This window comes from Dendropsophus ebraccatus, chromosome 2 (genome assembly GCF_027789765.1).
Source record: "Dendropsophus ebraccatus isolate aDenEbr1 chromosome 2, aDenEbr1.pat, whole genome shotgun sequence".
Classification (NCBI taxonomy): domain Eukaryota; kingdom Metazoa; phylum Chordata; class Amphibia; order Anura; family Hylidae; genus Dendropsophus; species Dendropsophus ebraccatus.
The window spans coordinates 62,794,897-62,818,751 of NC_091455.1; the positions used below are offsets into that span (position 1 = coordinate 62,794,897).

Here is a 23,855-nt window from a genome sequence, read left to right on the forward strand (position 1 = left end):
AACGTCCGTTATTACTGAATGCATTAATGTCAATGGAATGATGGCTGGCCAATAGACATAGGGGGAGATTTATCAAACTAGTGTAAAGTAGAATTGTCTTAGTTGCCCCTAGCAACCAATCAGATTTCACCATTCATTTTTCAATCACTGAGGAATGAAAAGTGGAATCTGGTTTGTTGCTAGAGGCAACTAAGACAATTCTACTTTACACCCGTTTGATAAATCTTCCCCATAGTGAATTGAATAATGGACGTTGTTTGCACAGACGTCAAATTAAAGTTCATGACATGTTATTTTGCAAACAACGGACATTATTTTCGTAGACATTCACACCATTTTTACCACCTTCCTTTCACTGTTTTTACTACTAAATTAAATGGACTTTCTAAAAAGAACCACACCCAAAAGGGCCTGAACTAGAATAATGTACCAAGAGCCGTCAATGTAATGATGGACGCCCAAAACGCAAAATGACGGACTACATTTTGAGACAAAACAATAAAAAATGGACAGTAAAAAAACATCATGTGACCATAGCCATGTAGTAATCTTTGATATATTTGCGTGCCTGTATTTCTGCCTATCTACACACAGTACCTTTCTATCTATTCCATCCATCCATTTATTTATTTATTTATTTATTCATTCATTCAGGTGCTCATTTATACAGTACATAACTACATACTTTACAATTTATTTGCAATAGAGTTAACCGTATAATACAGAGGAGTATATTAAGCAGAATAATCCTGAAAAATACAGAGAAAACAACAGCTAGTCATTTGTATGTATAACTATCATTTCAGTCTAGTATTTACCATTGAGTTGTCTGACAGTCCAGTCCGTATTTGGCGCTATAGTAAAAGTGTAAGGAGAATTTGATGGGGTTTGATATGCATTAATAATGACTTCCTTCCTATCCAAACATGCCACACGGGGTTCTTGGGTAACTGTAGGGCAAGTTTGAGTTGGTAGTGTACCCTCATTTGGAATCACTGCATTCACAATAGCAGTTCCTAGCGGGAGGTTAGGATCATCTACAAAAAAATAAATAAGTAAAATTAGTGAAGACATAGGCTTTCACAAAGAATGAGAATACTCATAAGGAGCGGTCATTGCCTTACCATTGGAGCCAGCAAAGATTGTTGCAGTTAAATTTTTGCCACCGTTAATGGCATTGGTGGTGCCATTGTTTTTTGCAAGATCTCGAATCATTTCATAAGTCAGTCTGATCTCTCCAGTTGTAGAATCAATTATAAACCACTTGTTGGATTCTTTATCCAATGAATACCTATTGAGATTGACAGTATTAACAATACTACAGAGAACAGTGCCAAACTACCGCAAATTAATTACTGTCCACTGTAAATCTACACTTAGCCACTCTCTTATTGGAAGTCCTGAATAAGTTCCTGTATTACCTTAGGATGACAACAGGTTTTTTTTTCCCATAGGATGGGTCATTAAAGCGACTCTGTACCCACAATCCAAATGCCCTATTCCACGGAACGATTATCGTCCGTATTCGGCCGATATCGGCCGCTACGGACGATAATCGTCCCGTGGAATAGAGTGCAACGATCAGCCGACATCGTTCATGTCGGCTGATCGTTGCAGTCGCTTGTTTTTCAACATGTTGAAAAACCAGTGACTGATATAGCAGCGAACTGCTGCCGTCGCTCCGTTGAATAGGAGCGTTGGCAGCAGACGCTGCTATATCCTATGGGCTGCCCGGACGATCAGCGATCACCCGGGCAGCCCCCCTGCAGCTCCCCGCCGCCCCCTCCCGCACTCACCCACTCGCTGCAGCTGCGTTGAATAGCGGCGGCAGCAAGCGGGGAACGAGGAGCAAACGAGCGCTGAGAGCGCTCGTGTGCTCCTCTAAACGACCCGTGTAATAGGCCCTTAACCCCCCCCCCCCCCCCCCCAAAACTACTTTTTTCGTCAGATAGCTGCTTTTAATCCAAGATCTGTCTTGGGGTCTTTTTGGCAGGTGATGCAGTTATTGTCCAAAAAACAGCTTTTAAACCTGCAGCCCTATGTCAAACTGCCGTGGCCTAGAGTGTCTGTGCATTAAGCTTGCACCGGCTCTCTATCCCTCCTCCCCACCCTCTTCATCATTAGAAATGCTCCAGGCAGGTTTTCTACTATCTATCATCTGTCTGAACACTGCACATGTGTTGGATCATTAAGGCACATGTGCAGTGTTCAGACAAGTTAGGAATAGAAGAAATTCTTCCAGGGCCATTCGTAACGGTGAAGAGGGCGGGGATGAGGGAAGGAGAGGCGTTGCAAGGTTAGGGCATAGACACTCTAGGCCATGCCAGTTTGACACAGGGCTGCAAGTCACACGTCATTCATTGCGTTGTGGTGGGGCCGTTACTGCAGCCCTGCTCCCATTCCTTTCACTGTGCATAAACCATGACTCTCCTGAACAGCTGACTGTTGGGGAGTGCCAGGTGTCAGCACCCTGCTGATAAACAATTGGTGGCTTATCATGACATATTCTTATGAGAACATGTTTTCAAAGTCTTATCCTTTTATTAATATTGTACTGGTATTTAAACTTGAAACTCATCCCCACACAATAGGTCAAAGCATCAGATTGCCAGGGGTCTGACTCCTGGGATCCCCTGTATTCTTGTAAATGATGACCCAAGATGGACTGTGGGGTCAAGTGGTGAGTTGCGAATGGACCCCTATGATCTGACATAGATCCCCTATGGGCTATGTTCCCACATCAGGAAAATATCGGGGAAGGCGTCCGTCTTCTAACATAGACGGCCGCTAATAAAGACCATGATCATTATTAGCGGCCATCTATTTAAGAAGATGGACGCCTTTACCTGATATGTTCCCAAAGTGGAAACATAGTCATACAGTGTGTTTTAAGTTGGATTATACTATTAATACTTCATAGTCACATATTAATGAATTTTGTAACTTACACAACATTTGTGGCTGGTCCTCCAGTATCTAAATCCATAGCGACAGCTTTGACCAATACATATTGTACTAATTGTTCTGCTGATAATCCGGTTGGGATCTGTATATTATAGGTGGAGGGAACAAACATAGGCCCTTCTCTTACATTTTGTACTTGGACATTTATGTTAGTCACTTTTGCTTGGTATTCAGACATTATAGAGTAATGGAAGGCTGCCCGGTTAGCTACAAGAAAAGCTAGTTTGGCTGACTGCATTGCCTCATAATCCAATGCCTATGGACACAAAAAAACAAAAAACAAAACAAAACATGGAATTAGAAAGACAAATTTTCTTAGTTTTAGTATTAGTTTTTCTCCTAGACTGAAAGTTTTACTGTCATCTGCACCATGAGTTGATATGATTGCTGCTTATTTAACTGTTACTGTGGAATTTACAAGATCATTCCTAATGTTGCTTCGGCACTTGTGAGGCAATTCTTGCTTCACAAAATGGTAATAACACACCAATGGCATAGCCAATAGTGCAGAAGGTGGCAGAGGTGCATATACCCTCACGTAAGAGAACGTAGCACTATACGTGGGGAGGGACCATTATTTTTATTATGCTAATTGCACAGATCTATGAAGTGATCTCATAATACAAATAAAGGCTGTATACATGTTTGTTTAACATGAAGTTTTTGCCTGTTAGGCTCATCTGAGCTCTTAAAATTGATAGCCTATCCTCTGGAAAGGTCATAAATGTAGGGATCAGATATCTCACATCTCGGGGTGGGGGTTCTTACTACTGATCGGCAGGGGTGCAGGTAGTCAGATCTGATCTAATATTAATGGCTTTCAGAGACCTTGGTGTTGGTTTTGCATCAGGGCCCCATTGTTTAAAGTTATGTTTCTGACAAGATCACATGTATGTCTGTAACAGACATGCAGAGATAAAGTAAATGAGGAAAATTGATTGCACAAAACAATATAGACCATAAATGTAAAAAACAAATTGGGGGAGATTAATCAAACACTAGAAAATGTACCTGGCGCTGCCCGGGTATAAAGTGTCAGTATGTTAATTAGATTTGCTCTAAGGTGCCCAGGAGGCCAAGCTAAAGGTATCTTTTCATCTGAGTTAATCAGTGGAATTAGTGTATACCTGTAGTGCATAGTTGGAGTGGTTCTGTATACCTACAGTGTATAGTTTTTAGGGGTCTCGCATATCTGTAGTGCATAGTTGGGGGGACTGTATACCTATAATGTATAGTTGGGGGGGTCCTGTATACCTGTAGTGTGTAGTTGGGGGGCTGTATACCTGTAGTGTATAGTTGAGGGAGGTCCTGTATATCTGCAGTGTATATTTGGTGAAGGTCCTGTATACCTGTACTGTATAGTTCGCGGGTCCTGTATACCTCTAGTATATAGTTGGTGCTGTATACCTGTAATGTATAGTTGGTGGAGGTCTTGTATACCTATAGTTTATAGTTTGAGGGTCCTGGATACCTGTATTGTATAGTTGGTGGAGGTCTTGTATACCTGTAGTATATAGTTCGGGGGTCCTGTATACCTGTAGTATAGAGTTGGTGAAGGTGCTGTATACCTGTAGTATAGAGTTGGTGGAGTTCCTGTATACCTGAAGTGTATAGTTTTGGGGTCCTGTATACCTGTAGTGTATAGTTTGGGGTCCTGTATACCTGTAGTATATAGTTGGTGGAGGTCCTGCATACCTGAAGTATATAGTTGATGGAGGTCCTCTATACCTGTAGTGTATAGTTTTGGGGTCCTGTATACCTGTAGTGTAAAGTTTGGGTTCCTGTATACCTGTAGTATATAGTTGATGGAGGTCCCATGCACCTGTAGTGTATAGTTTTGGGGTCCTGTATACCTGTAGTGTCCTGTATACCTGCAGGGTCGTATTTTCCATTAGGCACCCATGGTCTGGTGAGTAGGGTAGCACCTTGCAGAGGGGCAGTACCCTCCCGTTCAGACTTGCCAGAAAATCTGGTGTCTTTTCGAGGGGGGCTATGGTGGTATTGGTCAGGTCTGGTATAGCGGTGTTATCCAGTCACAGTATGGCGGTATTGAACAGGTCTGGTATGGCAGTGTTATCCAGTCACAGTATGGCGGTATTGGTCAGGTCTGGTATGGCAGTGTTATCCAGTCATAGTATGGCGGTATTGGTCAGGTCTGGTATGGCAGTGTTATCCAGTCAGAGAATGGCGGTATTGGTCAGGTCTGGTATGACAGTGTTATCCAGTCACAGTAAGGCTGTATTGGTCAGGCCTGGTGTGGCAGTGTTACCCAGTCACAGTATGGCGGTATTGGTCAGGTCTGGTATGACAGTGTTATCCAGTCACAGTGTACATGTACTGTATAGATGGAGTAGGGGGTCCTGTATACATGTACTGTATAGATGGGGTAGGGAGTCTACCAGTTATTTCTGTGGATGTGAGGCAGCTGCCCTAGCAACCATTCAGATTTCAGCTCCCTATGAAAATGAGAGTAGTAATCCTATTGGTTGCTAAGGCTCCCAACTGCCACTTACTGCTGGCAAGCTGCAGCTAATTATATCACCTGTTTTTGCAGTGTGGAGATTTTCCCATTCATCTCTATGGGGCGCTGCTCTTCCCCCTCCCCTCCTGTACATCTGGCGGGGATGGGACCTTCGCTATAACCTTCCCGGGTACCCAATGTATCTATGTGCCAAATTTGGGGTCAAACGGTTCAGGCGTTTGGAAGTCTATACAGGACAGACAGACAGACTTTCATTTTTATTATATAGACTAGAAAATGTACCCTGTAGTGTATAGTGGGGGGGCTGTATACCTGTAGTGTGTAGTTGGGGTGGGGGCTGTATACCTGTAGTGTATAGTTGAGGGAGGTCCTGTATACCAGTATTGTATAATTGGAGGGGGCTGTATATCTGCACTGTATAGTAAGGGGTCCTGTATACCTGTAATATATAGTTGGTGAAGGTGCTGTATAACTGTAATGTATAGTTTATGGAGGTCTTCTATACCTGTAGTTTATAGTTTAAGGGTCCTGGATACCTGTAGTGTATAGTTGGTGGAGGTCTTGTATACCTGTAGTATATAGTTTGGGGGTCCTATATACCTGTAGTGTATAGTTTGGGGGTCCTGTGTACTTGTAGTTTATGGTTGGTAGAGTTCTTTTATGCCTGTAGTGTATAGTTTGGGGTCCTGTATACCTGTATTATATAGCTGGTGGAGGTCCCGTTCACCTGTAGTGTATAGTTTTGGGGTCCTGTATACCTGTAGTGTCCTGTATACCTGCAGGGACGTATTTACCATTAGGCACTCGTGGTCTGCCTAGGGCAGCACCTTGCATGGGGGCAGCACCAGGGAGCAGGGGGAAGAAAACAACTTTTTATTTTTCTATTTTTCCACCTCCTGTTCAGACATGCCAGAAAATCTAGGGTCTTTTCGAAGGGGGATGGTAGTATTGGTCAGGTCTGGTGTGGCAGTGTTATTCAGTCACAGTATGGCGGTATTGGTCAGGTCTGGTATGGAGGTGTTATCCAGTCACAGTGTGGCGGTATTGGTCAGGTCTGGTATGGCGGTATTGGTCAGGTCTGATATGGTGGTGTTAAATGTGACCTCTGAAGCTATTATCTACCAATCTATCATGATGCTAATAAGTGAGTGAAGATGGGCGTCCTCAGGTTTAGTGCTTAGGGCAGCAGCAGCTGGTAATACTGCCCTGTATACATGTACTGTATAGTTGGAGTAGGGGGTCCTGTATACCTGTAGTGCCCTGTATATACATGTACTCTATAGATGGAGTAGGGGGTCCTGTATATACATGTACTGTATAGATGGAGTAGGGGATCTACCAGTTATTTCTGTGGATGTTGTGAGGCAACTGCCCTAGCAACCACAGCTCCCTGTGAAAATGAAAGTAGTAATCCTATTGCTTGCTAAGGCTCCCAACTGCCGTTTCTCCTGGGCAAAGCTGCAGCTAATTATGTCACCTGTGTGTGCAGTGTGGAGATTTTCCCATTCATTTCTATAGGGTGGTCTTCCCCTTCCCCCTCCCCTCCTGTACATCTGGCAAGGACAGGACCTTCGCTCTATCCTTCCCGGGCACCCAATGTATCTGTGTGCTAAATTTGGGGTCAAACGGTTCAGGCGTTTGGAAGTCTATATGGGACAGACAGACAGACTTTCATTTTTATGATATAGATGGTGTAAAGTGAAACTGTCTCAGTTGCCCCTAGCAACCAATCACATTCCAGCTTTCATTTTCCAAAGAGTCTGTGAGGAATAAAAAGTGTAATCTGATTGGTTGCTAGGGGCAACTGAGCCAGTTTCACTTTACACCATGTGTGATAGCCCTGGAGTAAAAAATGTGTATACAATAAAGTTACTTGAGAGATAAATGATCCAGTTTTCAATGTGTACAGTAATGTCAGCCATGATGTTCCGATCTGGGTACATATTTATCATATTTACAGAATATTTACCTTGACAACCCTCAGATAGCCTTCATTTGTTTCAGCATCCGTTTCGATGGCAAACCATCCACCATCATTGCCTGATACAATATCGAATACTGCAATCCAGTTATCAGAGAACATTTCATCTGCATCAAAAACTTTCATCCTTAGGCCTGTTAAGCCAACCATGTTCTCCTTGATTTGAACTGAATACTGGAAATGAAAAAATAAAGAAATGCTTAGATACGGCAAAAAAAATATTTTTTTCAATATTTTGTTTTAAAAAAAACTAAATCTTTAGCTTTTTTGGAAGTTACTGTATATCCTCTTTTTCCATATCGATTTTAATGCCAATATACACTGGCATTAGAACAAAATGAGCCCCCTGTTTTCATGCTAGGTTTTGTCTGTTGTCTTTCATTCCCCTTAATGGAGAAGTGTGGTGATTTGAAAAATTCCACAGCCGGCAGAAACACAGAACCATAATAAACAATCATTACTTACAGTATCTCTCTCTATGCCTGCGAAGCGCTGAACCACAGGACCCCTGCGACAGGGCATTTTCTACTAAGTTCCGATGACCTCATGACTCATGACATGAAAAATGTATGACCCATTCTTCACAGCCAATGTCCCAATGAGGCTAATGGATTGCCCACTCAGCCAATCAGTCACTGCAACAGTGTCCCGCCCCTTTCAATGACTGGCTGAGTGGGCAATCCATTAGCCTCATTAGCCTGGCTGTGAAGAAGATCCTGTAGCCGCAATCTAGTGCTGCTATGGCATGGGAAGATTTGTAATTGTATATTATGTTCCCCGCTGCCCCTGCTGGATGAAAAAAATTTCAAATCATCAGACTTGTCAATTTCCATCTCCTTTGTTTCCTAGAAAGATAGTTCTCATCTTATCCTGTATACAGTACTTACTTATACTTCTATCTTTTATTAAAAGATCTTTTGTCTTTTACCCGAAAAACCTCCTTCCCAGACAATAACAGTCAGTCTGTTAAATAAAATAATCGTTTGTTGTTAAATTTACCTAATAAATTATTATTTTGGTTGGAATTTTTCTTTTTATCAACTTTGAGTATTTTGGACAGAAATTTTAAATGAGCTTCTGGTGGGCTGAAAAATGTCTGTACTCACCTGCTTCTAAGCCCCTATTATTGCCATTGCAATGGTGCCAGTTCCTGTTACCACCTCTCCTGTCAACTCATGGGGAATGCCCACTCAGCTGGGGTGGACTCGACAGACTCGAGTGGGTATTTCCTTTACAGAGCTAACACTGGTGGAGGCAGGTTATTACAATTTTCTTTCTTTATCACCATACCATGAGCCCTTTTAAATAAAAAAATAGCTGTCCAGAAAAGATCCCTTTAAATATAATGTACATGGGAATCTTTTAATCTAGTTTGAAGCAGTATTGTTAGTGGGAAACATAGATACAAATTTAAAGCGAATGTACCATTATACCATTAAGTTTTCTATATGAATGGATTGGTGGGGATTCCTCTGCCGCAGAGCTTTTTTTTGAACCACCGCACGGTTCCCATGGACAGTGGCAGTCTATTCCAGAGCAGCGGCCTAGCATGAAGCACTGGGGGCGGGCCTGCCGATGCTTAGGAATGGACTAGCACAGTGCGCAGGAACTGAGTGGTGGTTCAAAAAAAGGATTGTGGGACCTAATGGAACATTCGCTTTATAGTGTCACTGCTGTTAACTTTGATAACTTTCAAAATCTAAATCAACAGTAGATGTGATATAAAGCAAGTTTGCAATTTACATTATTTTTCTTTAGTTATCATGGGAAACACGGCACTTCCTGTTTTCTGACTTTTTTCCACAAAGAGTCAGAAAACAGGAACTCCTGTGCTTCCCAGGTCATTTGAGCCCTCATGGAGGAGACAGTCGTGTGACTGATGGACACATTGGCCGGAAGTCCTGTGTTTAGGCTGGGTTCACACTGCGTTTTTGCAATCTGTTTAACGTATACGTTTTATGCAAAAAAACAGATGCAAAAAACGGATGCAATTGTGTGTCATCCGTTTGAATCAGTTTTCCATTGACTTCCATTATAAAAAAACGGATCGTAACGGACAGAAAAGTAGTGCTGACACTGCTTTTCTGTATGTTAAAAAAAACGCATCTGTTTAAACCTAGCCTAGCCTATTTTTTTCAACTAGCAGAAAATCTGCCTTCAGGCGACTGGACCTGGATTTCTGGTAAGTTCATCTTTGTTTTACAGCGTGATAACAACAACAAAAAAATAATGAATGTATATTGCAAACTTGCTTAGTATCAGATCTACTATCGATTTAGATTTTAAAAGTTATAATGACAGTGACAGATTTGTTGAAGTTATAGAAAAAAAAGAAAAAAAAAATCTAAATAGTACCCAGATCCATTAATGCCCTTTAACAGTCTTTCCATCCAACCCAAATCTTACTGTGCCTATTTAGCGCTTTTATATATACCCTCTTAGCTAAACATTCCTCATAATACTTGATTTTCCCCATTAATGCCTTCCATTCCTTCAAATTAGGGGCTTCCCTATGGAACCATTTTCTCGCAATTAGTACCTTACCAATTGCATAGACCTTGTTTCCAAAGAATCCCACACTACCATCTTCCACATAGTCCCCCAGAATCATCTCTATATTAGTACCTTCCAGTCTTATCTCCGGTGTCTCCTCCAAAAATGATTTAACAGACTGCCAAAAAAACAAGACCTTTGGACATTGCCAAATCATATGGAAAAGATCGGCATTTTCTCCCCTAATTTCACATGGTATTTGAAAACATTACTGAAATTGTGCAGTATACTCACTGAATCAAACTCAAGTGTAGGGAAGTTGTCGTTCACATCTATGATTTTGATGTCAGCACCACATTGTCCAGATAGTCCTCCAGCGGCTCCATTTAAGTCAGATCCACTAACCATAAGGCTATAACCACTTACTGTCTGAAATACAAAACAAACCTTCAATAAGTACTCAGAATACACTTAGTGCATTATGATTTTATATACATTTATGTGAACGCCTGCCCAACATTTATACCTCCTAATATAGTGCTTTAAGCTTATAATCAGCTATACATAGTCAGGACAGGTCCTATTTCTAGTGTCATTATAATCTAATAACTAGTTTTAAAACTGCTCACTGCAGCAGGGGCCTCCCCCCGCAGTCTTGTTTGCCCTTCATGGCCTCCCCTGTTGAGTAAGCCATACCCTACAACGATTCTCCAGACAAAAAATGGAACAGATTAGCAATGAATTCACCCATATTTCCGGAACATGCGGAAAATTCTGCAGGCTGAAAAATACTAGGGGTAAGGGTACTTTTTTACTTAATCTGTATTATGTGTTTCTAGGGTTCAGGTTTTTTTGCAAGGTACCTTAGTGTCTTAAAAACATTTGACATGTCCTAGGGACTTGTTAAAAGTTTGGACTGGATCTGAATAGAACCAAGAATTGCTTTGTGTATAAACAGAGTGGGACTGGGGTATCTGGGGCCCACCAGAGGAAATGATCCTGGGGGCCCACCAAAGAAGAACCAGCGAGGAAACAACATGTCAGTCAGTGTTAGTGCAGGTTCTAATGCTGGGGGCCCTCCGGAGGATCCTCTGGTGGGCCAGTCCGACACTGTGAACACTCAGTCCTTAACAGATCCCTATTAGAGATGAGCAAACTTACAGTAAGTTTGGGTTTGCAAACTACCAAACTGGAGAAAATGGATACAGTCCTTGGGCTACCTGGAAAACATGAAAACAGCCATAAGCTGTATTCATGTTTTCCAGGAAGTCTTCGGGCTGCATCCACCCTCTCCAGTGACCGGAAGTAAAATGCAGAGCGTTCGGGAGTTTCTGAACCTGAACTTACTGTGAGTTTGCTCATTTCTTGTGTTGAAAACTTTTTAAAAACTCAGTGACCTTTTAAGAGTTAATGGTTTACCTCTCTGTCCAGATAACTAGACATGGTAAAGACTTGACCAGTATATTGATTCATGATGAACATTGCAGGATCACCTGGAGACTGTGATAATATTCTGTAAGCAATTTGAGAATTTACAGTATTTTCTTCATCTGCATCAGTAGCGAGGATTTGCATCACTAGAGTATCTAAAATACACAAATTGATGAATCAAGATGGATGTATACAGTTCATTCAACATTCATGGCTTACAGAAATAACTACTCTGGCCAGATAAGATTCATCCTGCCTGCTTAGGCCTGGTGTATGTTCATCTATGCATCACCACAGCAAAATTAAATGTATTAAAATGAAAACTGAAATATAAACACAAAACAAAGTTTGAACATAGCCTTAAAGGGAATCTGTTGCTCTATATCATGCTCAGAGATAAAGTGTCAAAGAGGCTGTGCTGAGCTGCAATATGCAGCCTCCTCCCTCCCCCACCCTCCTGTGCCTTGATTGATTGACAGAGAGCTGTGTACATCATTTAGGCAAAGTTTGGAGGGTAGGGGAGGAAGGGGGCTGCATCCTGAGGCTCAGCACATCCTTTTGACCCTCAAGTTCTGAGCATGATATAGAGCTGACTGATTCCCTTTAATATCAAATAATACAGCATGCAGTACTCGGTCTTCACAGTGCACAAAGCAGTGATAGAATTGAACATGCCTTCATGGTATTTGAATTATCTTGTATCTCTTAGCATTCTGCACTTACTTGCTCTGCTATTTTCTTCAATGGCACCAACAAAAACACTCTGGGAGAATACTGGTGGATTGTCATTGATGTCCAATATGCGCACTCGCATCTGTAATGGCTTCTCTACCTCTGTACCAGTACCCGATACAGCATGGACCGTAATCTAAAATAAATAACAATACAAGACAATAATTGTTCTAATTGTGATGAATGATATAATGTTACAAAATTATAGCTAAGGAAATGGAGTAGTTTTGAACAAAGAAGATCTGTCTATAAGATATTTAGGCCCTAATTTTAGTTTGCTCTAATGCTTGGCATAGAACAGAGACACCAAACATTGCCAATTTGTTGCAGTGTGCATTAAGTCATGTTAACTTACATACAAAATTGAGATTGTTTCACGGTCCACAATAACTCCAGTCACATTCAGGTATCCAGTTAGAGGATCCATTATAAAAAGCCCATAAGGGGGCTGATCCACACCTTGTCCAGTCACATGATACCTTATAACACCTTTTTTCACCTCAATGTCAGAATGGACCTGTCAACATGAAGATGATATACATTATAGACATTTTATTACAATCACTGCTGATTTCAATACAGCTGCACCTAAATGGTTTTGTATCTGATTAAGTTACCCCCTATCTGCTAGATAATAAGCGACCCACGACTCCACTCTAACAGGAGACTGGGGTCCTTGATCTCCAGATGGCAAAGTGGCCCAAAGTAAGGGTGCATTCACACCATAACTGTGACATATGTGGCAATTATATGTATTATATGTACAGTGGTGCCTTGGATTACGAGGATAATTTGTTCCGGGACTGTGCTTGTAATCCAAATCCATTCTTAAACCAAAGCAAAATTTCCCATAAGAAATCATAGGAATGCAGACAATAGGTTCCACACCCCCAAAATAATGATTTATTATTCTGAATAATATGTAAAACAAATGAAACAAATCAGAAACAGCAGAATATGTGATAATATAAGTTACTGTACAGTAATGGAGAGGAAGGGAAACACAATGGCGGACAGAGTCTGCAGGGAGCATGAAGGAATGAGCAGGACAGATGTGGGCACATACATGCAGCACTCTCTCTCTGGGGAGAGAGGGGTTACAGCTATGGAGAGATTACTCCACAGTCCTGTCCTCTGATGTAAGCCCCAGCCTGAAGTGGATCTGCTATGATTTGGAAGATGAGGGAGACTTTCTGGGTCAGAGTACAGTGCTGTAGACCCCGCTTTGCAGACCATACCCCTCACCCACTCACCTCCCACCCAGTACAGGGAGCTCTTAAACCAAAGCAATGTTCTTAAACCAAGTCACAATTTTGAAAAACTGTGAGCTCTTAAACCAAAACGCTCTTAAACCAAGTTATTCTTAAACCAAGGTACCACTGTATATCTATGCATGGGATGCTGAAGTATACATGCATGGACAGGCATAGGCCATGTAGACTTGGCCCACACGTAGTTAGCTAGTGACTACGTTCATGTCATTCTCAAAGCATATACATATTTTTACTCAAACTCTAAAGCGCAGTAATCCATGCTTTAGGGTCCAAGTACAGACATCTATATATTCAGAAAATTACCCCAAGGTACTTGTTAGTTGACTAAGTTCTGGTCATTAAAGGGGTTGTGTAATTAGGAAAACTAGGTGTAAACTGATGCATTATGTAAAATTAGACATATTTCAAATGTACAAGCATTTATAAAACTGTATTGTTTAAGATATATAGATTTACTAACCTCCCTGAGCCTGCATTGTTTTGTGTTGCTGCCCTTGGTTATGACTCACTAAGGTGGGCCAGGCATGCTCAGTTCAACTGCAATCTCCAGGAAATACTAGCAGTTGGTCTCCACTGAGCCTGCAAGCAAGGGGGGTTGTAGGAAACTGATCTAAATCATAACTGATATTGTCTTATATGCCACTATTCTTTATAAACGCTGTTCTTTATATAAAACAAAAAATGAAGCATGATGCATTTTACAGTTTAAGCTCTTACCTTTGCTATAGGATTTCTATATCGGTTGTCTTCTTCTTCTCTTACGTTCAGTGGGGGAGCAATCCATTCACGCTTCTGACGTTTATACTGATAATCTTCCCATGATATTTTGCCTGTTTCATTTTTTCCTATGTTTACCTGCATTGTGATATTTTTTTTTTAGAAGAGAAGATCATATAATTAGAGACATGTATAGGGCCCTGTGGCATGAGCTTTCACTTTTAATCTGATCGAGTCCACTAATTGGTAAATAGTCTATACAAGTGACTTTATACTTTATAATAATGCATCCAATTCAGCGAGTCAACCACTAGCTTAGGTAACCCATGTATCTTAAAGCGACTCTGTGATGCAGTTATTGTCCTAAAAAACAACTATCAAACTTGCAGCCCTGTGTCAAATTGGCGTAGCCTAGAGTGTCTATCCCTCATCCCTCCTCCCTGCCCTCTTCATCATTAGGAACGCCACTGGAAGGATTTCTCCAATTCATCACTTGTCTGAACACGGCACATGTCTCTTAATGATTAGGCACATGTGTAGTGTTCAGAGAATGGATGATAAGGAGAAATCCTGGGCAGAGGCATTCCTAAGGAGGGAGGTAAGGAGGATCCGAGAGGCGGAGGTCTAGGTCTAGGGCCCAGACACTCTAGGCCACACCAGTTTTACACAGCGCTATAACGTTAAAAGTTGTTTTTTTAGGACAAGAACTGCATCACCTGCTGAACAGACCTTAGGACAGATCTTGTATTAACGGTGCGGAGGTTTGGCGGGGGTGGGGGGTGGGGGCAGATTGTGGGTACAGGGTCACTAAATGTGCTGTGGTGGTATGTTGTTTGAGTGGCAGCATAGTGTTTAGGTTACATGCACACAATGGACAAAAATGTTCTGGGACACATCAATCTAAATTGAAGTGACATTAGACATTTGTTTTGTTCCATTAGGGTTCCATCTATCTCAGCAGGATCTGACCAGTGTTATTTTTTTCTATAAATGAAAGAAACCAGAAGTCTCAGGAATTTCTCTTTTTACCCCTATCAATGTTTCAATTTGCAGGGATCTTCTGGTTTCTGTAAGACCACTGTTTTTGTACCTTGGCATTGTGTTGTGTTTTCCGAAACACCAACTAAAATGCTTTGCGCTGTTTATTTAAGGGGGGGGGGGACTTATTAAGACTGGCATCTCACATATATTTCCCTGCCAGTGCATTCGGTTTAGAGGTACATGTCTGGAAATGAATCCTGGCACATCTGAGCTGCCCATGCACCCTCCCGAGTCCCTTACATCTAATTTCAACCACAAATTATGACTGATGCATTGTGCCCCCTCTGAGGACCATCTTAGACAGTTGTATGTGGGATAAAGGGCCCCGAACTTCAATCTTTTTACACTTTACCTACACTGATAGGCTATGTTCACACACAGTATTTTGGTAAACACTGTGCCCATCAAATGACCAAAAAAGACTGTGTGTGAACATAGCCTCACAATGTAAACAGTGTTACTTAAGAAATATTATTAAATACCTGAACTTTCCAGTGGCAGCTGCATTGTGAACATATCTGGAAAACAAAAATGACTTTGGTTAGAACAGCAATGCCAAGCGTTCACGTGACCTATGCTTATACTTCAACTCATTCCCAGTCATTTTTTTTCTACTCATACAGTTTATACATTTATACTAATAATTTTATTAATAATATTACCGTATATATTATATTATTATCTGTAACCAGATTACTATCTGATCTCTAACCAATCAGACCAGTGCCACATCTTTTGAGTTTGTAAGAATAAAACCGTCCTGTTGCGTATAATAGAGTTATCATTCAGAGGCTGCTTACATTACACAATCATAATGAAAAGAGAAATTGACATAGAAAGGCTCAGAAGCATGTCGGATCAGCTTTCTGGCAGATGATACAGACCTAAATGACACTGATAGGCCTCTACAAAAATCTGTAAATGTAAGGGCACCCATAAACGCATCACTTAAAATACACGTTTCTATGATTGCAGATTGGCCAACAGCTATCTATTGCTCACGCCTGTGTCGCTGCATTATTTACTGCTTGTAGAGTAACAGATACCTGGCATGTTGCCTGGCATACTGCATTACAACCAGGATGGAAGAGATGTCATTGTATACTTCAATTATCCCCCAACAAACAAACAATGTAGAACCTTTTGGGAAATGTTTCAGGCAGTTATGTGTGAGTACATGAGGAGTGGCCATTGTGTAACTTGTATATATTTTCAACAAACGTCTGGCCTGCAGGCTTCATCTGTAATTTTAGTTGTCCCTCAGCTGGTTGTGAAGCCTAACCTCTATGCTGGCTCTGTATACATTGGACATATACGCATGCACACACACATGGATTTTGCTCTTCTATATCATTACAAACGCTGTAAGAAGCAGCAGCACTACCACCACCACAGAAGACATTATAGGGCAGTGCTGAAAAGTGTAGACTAAAGCCCCTATTACACAGGGCGACATAGAGAAGCAAACGAGTGCTGTCAGCGCTCGTTTGCTCCTCCGTCCCCGCTGGCTGGAGCTGCTGCTACTACACACGCGGCAGCGGAGGGGTGAGTGCAGGGGAGGTCGCGTGAGCTGCGGGAGGGGGGGAGAGGCTGCCCAGGTGATCGCTAGATTGTCTGGACAGCCCATGGAGGATAGCGGCGGTCTGCTGCTGCCGCTTCTGTTCCACGGAGTGATGGCAGCAGATCGCTGCTATCACAGTCGATTGTCTTACAACATGTTGAAGGACAAACAACAGCAACGATCAGCCAACATAGTTCATGCAGCTAATCGTTGCCTTTTATTACATGGGACGATAAGCAGCCGTAGCGGCCAATATCGGCTGAATTCAGCTGATAATCATTCCGTGTAATAGGGCTTTATAAACCAAGCCTGGATGAGATCTAATACTCGCTTTAAACTCTTATGCACTCTCTGATTCCAATCCAGGCCCTATTACACGGGACGATTATCATGTGAATCATCCTTATATCATTCGAATTTAAATGATAATCGTTTTGTGTAAATGCAGCAATGATCAAACGGCCAACAAGAAATCGTTCATTGTTCGTTTGGTGCTGACACCAAAATCACTGTTAATCATTCGCTGTAATTCCATATTTCTCCGCTGTATTTCCTCATTTGTTCACTAATTGTTCAGTGTAGTGAGTAGTGTAGGGGAGTAGTGGCAATGTTTGTTATCGTTTACTATTGATTTATGACGTGTTTCTTGAAACAACAGTGACCGTGTAAGCGATCGCCCATATCACAGTTTTACCATCTAGATTCCTATAAAGATTCCTTAGGAAGCTCTCGTTGACAGGCATATCAGCATATTGGAGGGGATAAGGAAAAGGGTTAACATAGTGCAGCTTGTTAAGCGGACATGAGTCCACTGTGCCATGTGACCATCCATCCCTAAGGACATTGTCTAAGCGTATCCTTAGTTCTTCACAAGATAGTCCTGATAGCGGAGGGCACACTAGGTTGCTACCTCTTGAGACAAACGGAACACATGGCAGCTGGTCTGGGCAAACCAGATGGCAAGGGTGGTAATCACTCAATTTGCCAAACAGACAGTACACAGGACACACCACATGCAGAGATAGATGGTACAAACACAAGTCAGGTCAGGTTCACTCCCAGGATGGGAACACACAGAAATATAGGAACCAACTGGGAGTGCAGGGCCAAACTGCAGTAACACCAGGATACAGAAACACCACAGTGGGAACACAAAACCAGGATGGAGGCTACAGGAACACTGAAGCTGGGTAATACAGGTACAGAAGGCTCTTGAAAAACCAGCAATAACAGACCTTAGCTGGACAAAAGGACCTTTACATTCAGGCAGGGCACATGTGCAGGACGCCTCCTTATATAACTAAGCCACAGGTGGAGCTAATTAAGGTACTGAGCCTTTAAATCTGGGAAGGGTGCGCACACTCCCCCTCTAGTGGCCGGATCTATACTGCATGCAGAGAGGACACATGCTGCTCAATGCAGCTAGGCCCAAAAGCCTGAAAGTGAGTGAACAGACACACAGCTTCACCCCCCTGCTACTAGAAATACTGGGTCCAAAATTTACTATGATTGATCTTTGAAAAATGATGACCTATAAACACAATCATAGCAAAAGAGTTTGTGTTACTGGTAAAGAAAGAAACTACACCCTTCATATGTGGTTAGTAGTTTCCATATATACACAGGTCTTTATGTACAGTTTGTTTAGTTTACTCTTGAGCTTCCCTCTCCGACTCTTTTCTATCTCCTCTGTCTCCTCTTTGTTCCTTTCTATACTCTCCCATCTCTCTCCCTCATTCTCCATCTCCACCTCTTTAGTATTTATTTGATTTCCTATGTTGTGCAACAGATAATAACTATAATTACACATCACGTAGCGTAAGAAAACACAGATCCCACTGATATAAAAAGCTAAACAAGAAGTTCCTGTACTGTCTATTAGTCCTTTCTTTGCTGTGTTGGACATTACAGAAACTTCTATGGCTATCCATTAAAACTAGATGCAGTTTAACGGTCCAAATTGGTCCAAGTGCTAAAACATCATCCTCGTAAATGGAACGTTCTATCCTCAAATGTTATCATTGATTTGTCTGTTGAAAAGGCTTATTCAATAGAATTGTGTCTCATGTGTAAAGTTATTTGATGTTGCCTAATAGACAGATCTTAACCTTTCTGACCTTTTAGCCCCCTGGCATAGCCATAAGTTCACCCATAAGAAGATAGGGTGTGACTATGTAGAGCTAGGTATAGAGTTATAGCAAACATAAAGGTGTAGAATACATCCAATACAGACAAGGATTTTTTTTCTTTTAGTCCCTTTATATTGTGTCAACAAGTTCAAATTGTGTTCTATATAACACACAGTACTGAAATAAGAATACTGACAACATGGTTCAAGCCGAGATTGCTTGAAGGTAAAAAGCTTTCGGCTGGGCACAAACACAGGTCTCATCAGCGAAAAGCAATCCGCACCCTATTTCATGAATCATACTTCAGATAAGTGCTAGAGGCATATATCAAGCACACCACCCATTTTTACCATCTGTACATTTGTGAGTCAAAACCTTTAAGCCATGGTCTGCCTGCTTGAGGGTGTGGCTGGAGCTGCCAAGGAGGAATAACAATCTAGTAATTATGACCGTGCTTAAGCAAATGCAGAATACATCATAGTTTGGTGCCACAATAAATACTACTTATGTAATTGTCCTCTGGAAAATTTGTGTTTCTAAGTGGCACTATATTAGGCACTGTAGAATAAGAACAAGAGGAATGAAGCAAAATATTACAATAGACACTATAACAATAGACATCTTAAAGACAGAGGCATTATTCATCTTGCTCATCAAGGACTTGCTCATCAAGAAACACAATATTATTTACTTGTTTGATAAAAAATATCCACAGTGTAACTTCACTGTAATATTTAGCTTTTTATTGCTTTCTCTTCAGACTGGATGACTCCTACTATTACACTGTGGTAACACCATGGTGCAGGGGTCCAAGCAATAATAAAGACTAGAGAACAATGAGAAGAACCTTCATTGACATTGAATCAAATAAATGGCAACAGTATTTCCTGTTGACCAGGAACAAGTCTTCTCCTAATGACCTGCACATTGTTCCACTTGGTAATCAGGGATTGAATGCTATACCAATGGGTCACTAGGGAATAAATGAAGGTACTTGCATTACCACAAATTGGTTGCTGATCAACTAGGTTACCAATGCTATGCTATTGTATTAACTACAATAATTAAACACTGATTAAACATCCATATAGCTTGAGGCTGGGTTCACACTATGTATATTTCAGTCAGTATTGTGGTCCTCATATTGCAACCAAAACCAGGAGTGGATTAAAAACACAGAAAGGATCTGTTCACACAATGTTGAAATTGAGTGGATGGCCGCCATATAACAGTAAGTAACTGCCATTATTTCAATACAACAGCCATTGTTTTAAAATAACAGCAAATATTTGCCATTAAATGGCGGCCATCCACTCAATTTCAACATTGTGTGAACAGATCCTTTCTGTGTTTGTAATCCACGCCTGGTTTTGGTTGCAATATGAGGACCACAATACTGACTGAAATATACGTAGTGTGAACCCAGCCTAAAATAGCTACAAATTGGGCATATTACATGTAAGGCACTAAATGTTATTCCACCTTACATAAAAGACTCAATGTGTCCCCTTTACCATGTAAATATGTATATATGGTCATGTACCTACTGTACAATTGTGTGCCCAGTGCACTCCGAACACCTGGCGTATTAAGTGGTATGGACTGGCAGGCCATGATATACAGCACCACCTTTATCAGTATATGTCAAAAAATGGCATATGGGCAGCCTTTATGGACTGTGAGAACTCTTTAGGCGTGGACACATATAAGTGTCTTTACAACTAGGGAGAACTGCTGTCCCATGAACTGTAAAGTAAACTGAGTGGGAACTGGTCCTGTAAGTCACTGAAGATAAGAGGTACTTGGTAGTGGAATTACAGATGGATACAGTGAAGAAGGTTTTAACCTGTAACACACTAAAATGACCTAGAGTGACATTGAGACTATTCTACAGTCTTACTGTACTACAAGTTAAAGAAGTCCTTAAAAGATCCTTAGCTGAGAAGCTTAAATGTTCCACATTGGTTAATGTTTATGTGTTATGGGGTATATGGCAGTCAGACTGCTCTGGTGTCAGCTTATCAATCAGAGAACATATGGGTCAGGCTATTGAAATTCAACATGCCTTACCCCTTTCTCCCCCTATATCAGCCATCAGGGAAGAGTCAGCAGGCCCCTATATAATTTATAAGAGTAATCCGGTTTGGTTGCCTTTACTGTTTTGTAGAGATCACTTTCCAGAAGTATCTCATTATCACAATAGAAAGAATTACAATGAAAAATAACACATACACAAAAAACACAGGACAACCATTCAAAATAGGTGATGGATAGAACTCACATACCCCCTCCCAGCATCTCTCTGCACCAATGACAAAGCATGCCTAGAACACTCTCCCATAGCAATGAGTCATGTCTAAAATTCAAGTTCCTATGGTCTAAGTGGCTTCTGTTAACAGCAGCTAAGGCGACATGGCCTCGCCCTAACAATCATGTACCGAATACAATAAAAAAACTGCAATTAGAAAGGAAAAACAGATTAAAAAGAACATATGTACTGTATTTTGGGGTATGCAATATTAAATGTCCCCAATATATTAGTTCCTGTCCCTGATTTTATTGGTTCCTATGAGTCCAGGTATGATTGGATTTAGTTGTAAGAGCATGATGGCAGGAAAATATGTTATGGGGACCCAAGCAGAAGAGCTCTTCTTACAGGAGGTTTACATGTCCCACTTCTGAGAATTTCGTACTTGCATAAGATATTTATGTATTTATTAAGGTATTTGTTTCTTTATTTTTGTAAAGAGTTTAACATATATCTTCTAGCAGGTTATCCTTAAAGGGGTTATCCAGCGCTACAAAAACATGGCCACTTTCTTCCAGAGACAGCACTACTCTTGTCTCCAGTTTGGATGGGGTTTTGCTGCTCAGTTCCATTGAAGTGAATGGAGCTTAATTGCAAACCACAGCTGAACTGGAGACAAGAGTCATGTTGTCTCTGAAAGATAGTGACCATGTTTTTAAAGCACTGGATAACCCCTTTAAGGGCAACTCACTTACAACTGGTCCTCAGACATTACCAGTCCTTAGGATTGTATTTAGGAATGAATGAATTTACAGTATTAGCAATGTGAAGCACTTCACTAGGTTCGGCGATCGGCTTGTCAGCTGCCTGCCTTTGAACTCTTCGCTCCTGGTGCCTGGAAAAGCTGAATCCATTCCTGGAAAGCTGGGAGAAGAAGGATCCAGCTTTTCCAAGCACCCGGAGTTCAAAGGCAAGTGGCTGCAAGCCGACTGCCAAGCCTAGCAAAGCACTTTGCTACTACTGTAAATTCGCTCATCCCTAATTGTAATATAGAAATAACTACTATAACTACCTGGATTTTTATTTATTAAAAATACTTTTATTTAAAGTCTCTTCTTCATTTTGAATTTCCTGAATATCTGAGTTACAAAATTGACGCTCTTTTGATGACATGCCTTGGGTTCTCAGTTAGTTTCACTGGTAGGACCAGGTATAATTGAAACTTACACAAGTTCTCATGACTTAAACCTTCTTTTATTGGCATTGTGCTTTCAGTGATCAATTACAAGGGAGTCTGATGAATGGTGAGTAAGGTTTGGGTTCCACCCACCACTCCCATCATCACAATGAATGCTTACTTATAGTATTACTTTACAACAAGTAGGTTGGCTACAGGTATATGTACTAGTGCCGTCATTTATATGATATTATGATACTGAAAATAAAGATTTTTGTATTAAAACAGTCAAAGTCAATGACGTTTCTCCCATTAAACAATTTAAATGCACTCAAGGTTCGCTTATCTCCTGTAGGTATTCTAATCAAGGGCATGACTACCAGGGTGGCATGCATAATAGTGGGAATTGGGCCTGGGTGCAGTTAATAGTCACAGTAGATAATAAAAAGGGAGAATAAATGGAGGAGGGAAAAATAAGAAGGTGAAGTGGTTTCATGGTTCCATGTCTCTGTCATCAAAGTGAAATTCCTTCTGCTGCCGGAAGTTCAAGACTGTCAGACTCACCTCCAATACCCAAAGCTTCAAACGTGCCCTCAAAACACATCTGTTCAAACAGGCTTACCAGGTTCCCTAATTTTGACTCAACCCTCAACCCCCCCTCCACACACACACACACAGACAGACACCTCCACCACGCACACACACACAGACACATACATACACGCACACACACACCAAGCATTTAAGCACTTAGACCTGTGCATGCAGGCATTGGCTGGTGACAGGTTCACCCCCCCTTACCCGCACTGCCTTATTTATAAAGATGGCCGGACCATAAGAACAACGATGCACTTTGCCCCTCTGCCATTCTGTCTCGCACCCCCTCCTGATAGTGTGTAAGCTCATGCATGCGAGCAGGGACCTCACTCCTCATGTATGGATAATTATATGTATCTCTGTAATGTAGATTTTTTTGTCTATGTATGTACCTCCAGAATTGTAAAGTGCTGCAAAATCTGTTGGCGCTATATAAATAAAAATTATTATTATTATTATTATTATTATTATTATTATTATTATTATTATTATTCAGGTGTCCATGGATACGACCACGTTGGGTCAGTACTGTGCACAATCCCTATTCTGATTGGGCTTGTGAACAGTACAGACCAGGCGTGGTTGTATCTATGAATACCTAAACTTCTGGCGGCAGAAGGAATTTCGGACCAGTTGGGTCAGCATACTTCATGTCAGGTACAGGTGATGCAATTATTTTTGCAGGTATTAGACGGATCTTGCATGCCCAGAGCATAGGCGTATTATACGCCATGGAGAGGCCATAGTGTACATACAGTGTAGGGTCTGCCTCGATATGAGTCCACCTTATCGTGGTGAGGCAGTTTACATGTGCCTTAATGATGTGAAATGGTACATGTGCACTGTTTAGACAAGCAATGAATATGAGAAATCCTGCCAAAGAATGTTTTTTCAGAAGGGTGAGGAGGAAGAAAGGAGAGGTATCACATGCCTAGGGTGCAGACACACCATGCCATGCCACATTGACTTGGCTGCTGCAGATTTATAGATCACCTATTACCCTAACCAAGGCATATGGTGCATTTGAA

General features: G+C 41.3%; 1 protein-coding gene across 1 annotated transcript in view; it reads right to left on the reverse strand.

Moving 5' to 3' along the window:
• Positions 1–23,855, reverse strand: part of LOC138783223 (desmoglein-4-like) — a 43,308-nt gene that overhangs the window by 11,936 nt on the left and 7,517 nt on the right. The window contains exons 2-11 of the mRNA XM_069957669.1: positions 15,598–15,633; positions 14,075–14,212; positions 12,439–12,600; positions 12,075–12,219; positions 11,340–11,506; positions 10,215–10,349; positions 7,416–7,601; positions 2,949–3,220; positions 1,125–1,291; positions 819–1,037 (exon numbers count right to left, since the gene is read on the reverse strand). Coding sequence (XP_069813770.1) covers positions 819–1,037; positions 1,125–1,291; positions 2,949–3,220; positions 7,416–7,601; positions 10,215–10,349; positions 11,340–11,506; positions 12,075–12,219; positions 12,439–12,600; positions 14,075–14,212; positions 15,598–15,633 — 1,627 coding nt within the window. The remainder of the gene's footprint in view (positions 1–818; positions 1,038–1,124; positions 1,292–2,948; positions 3,221–7,415; positions 7,602–10,214; positions 10,350–11,339; positions 11,507–12,074; positions 12,220–12,438; positions 12,601–14,074; positions 14,213–15,597; positions 15,634–23,855) is intronic.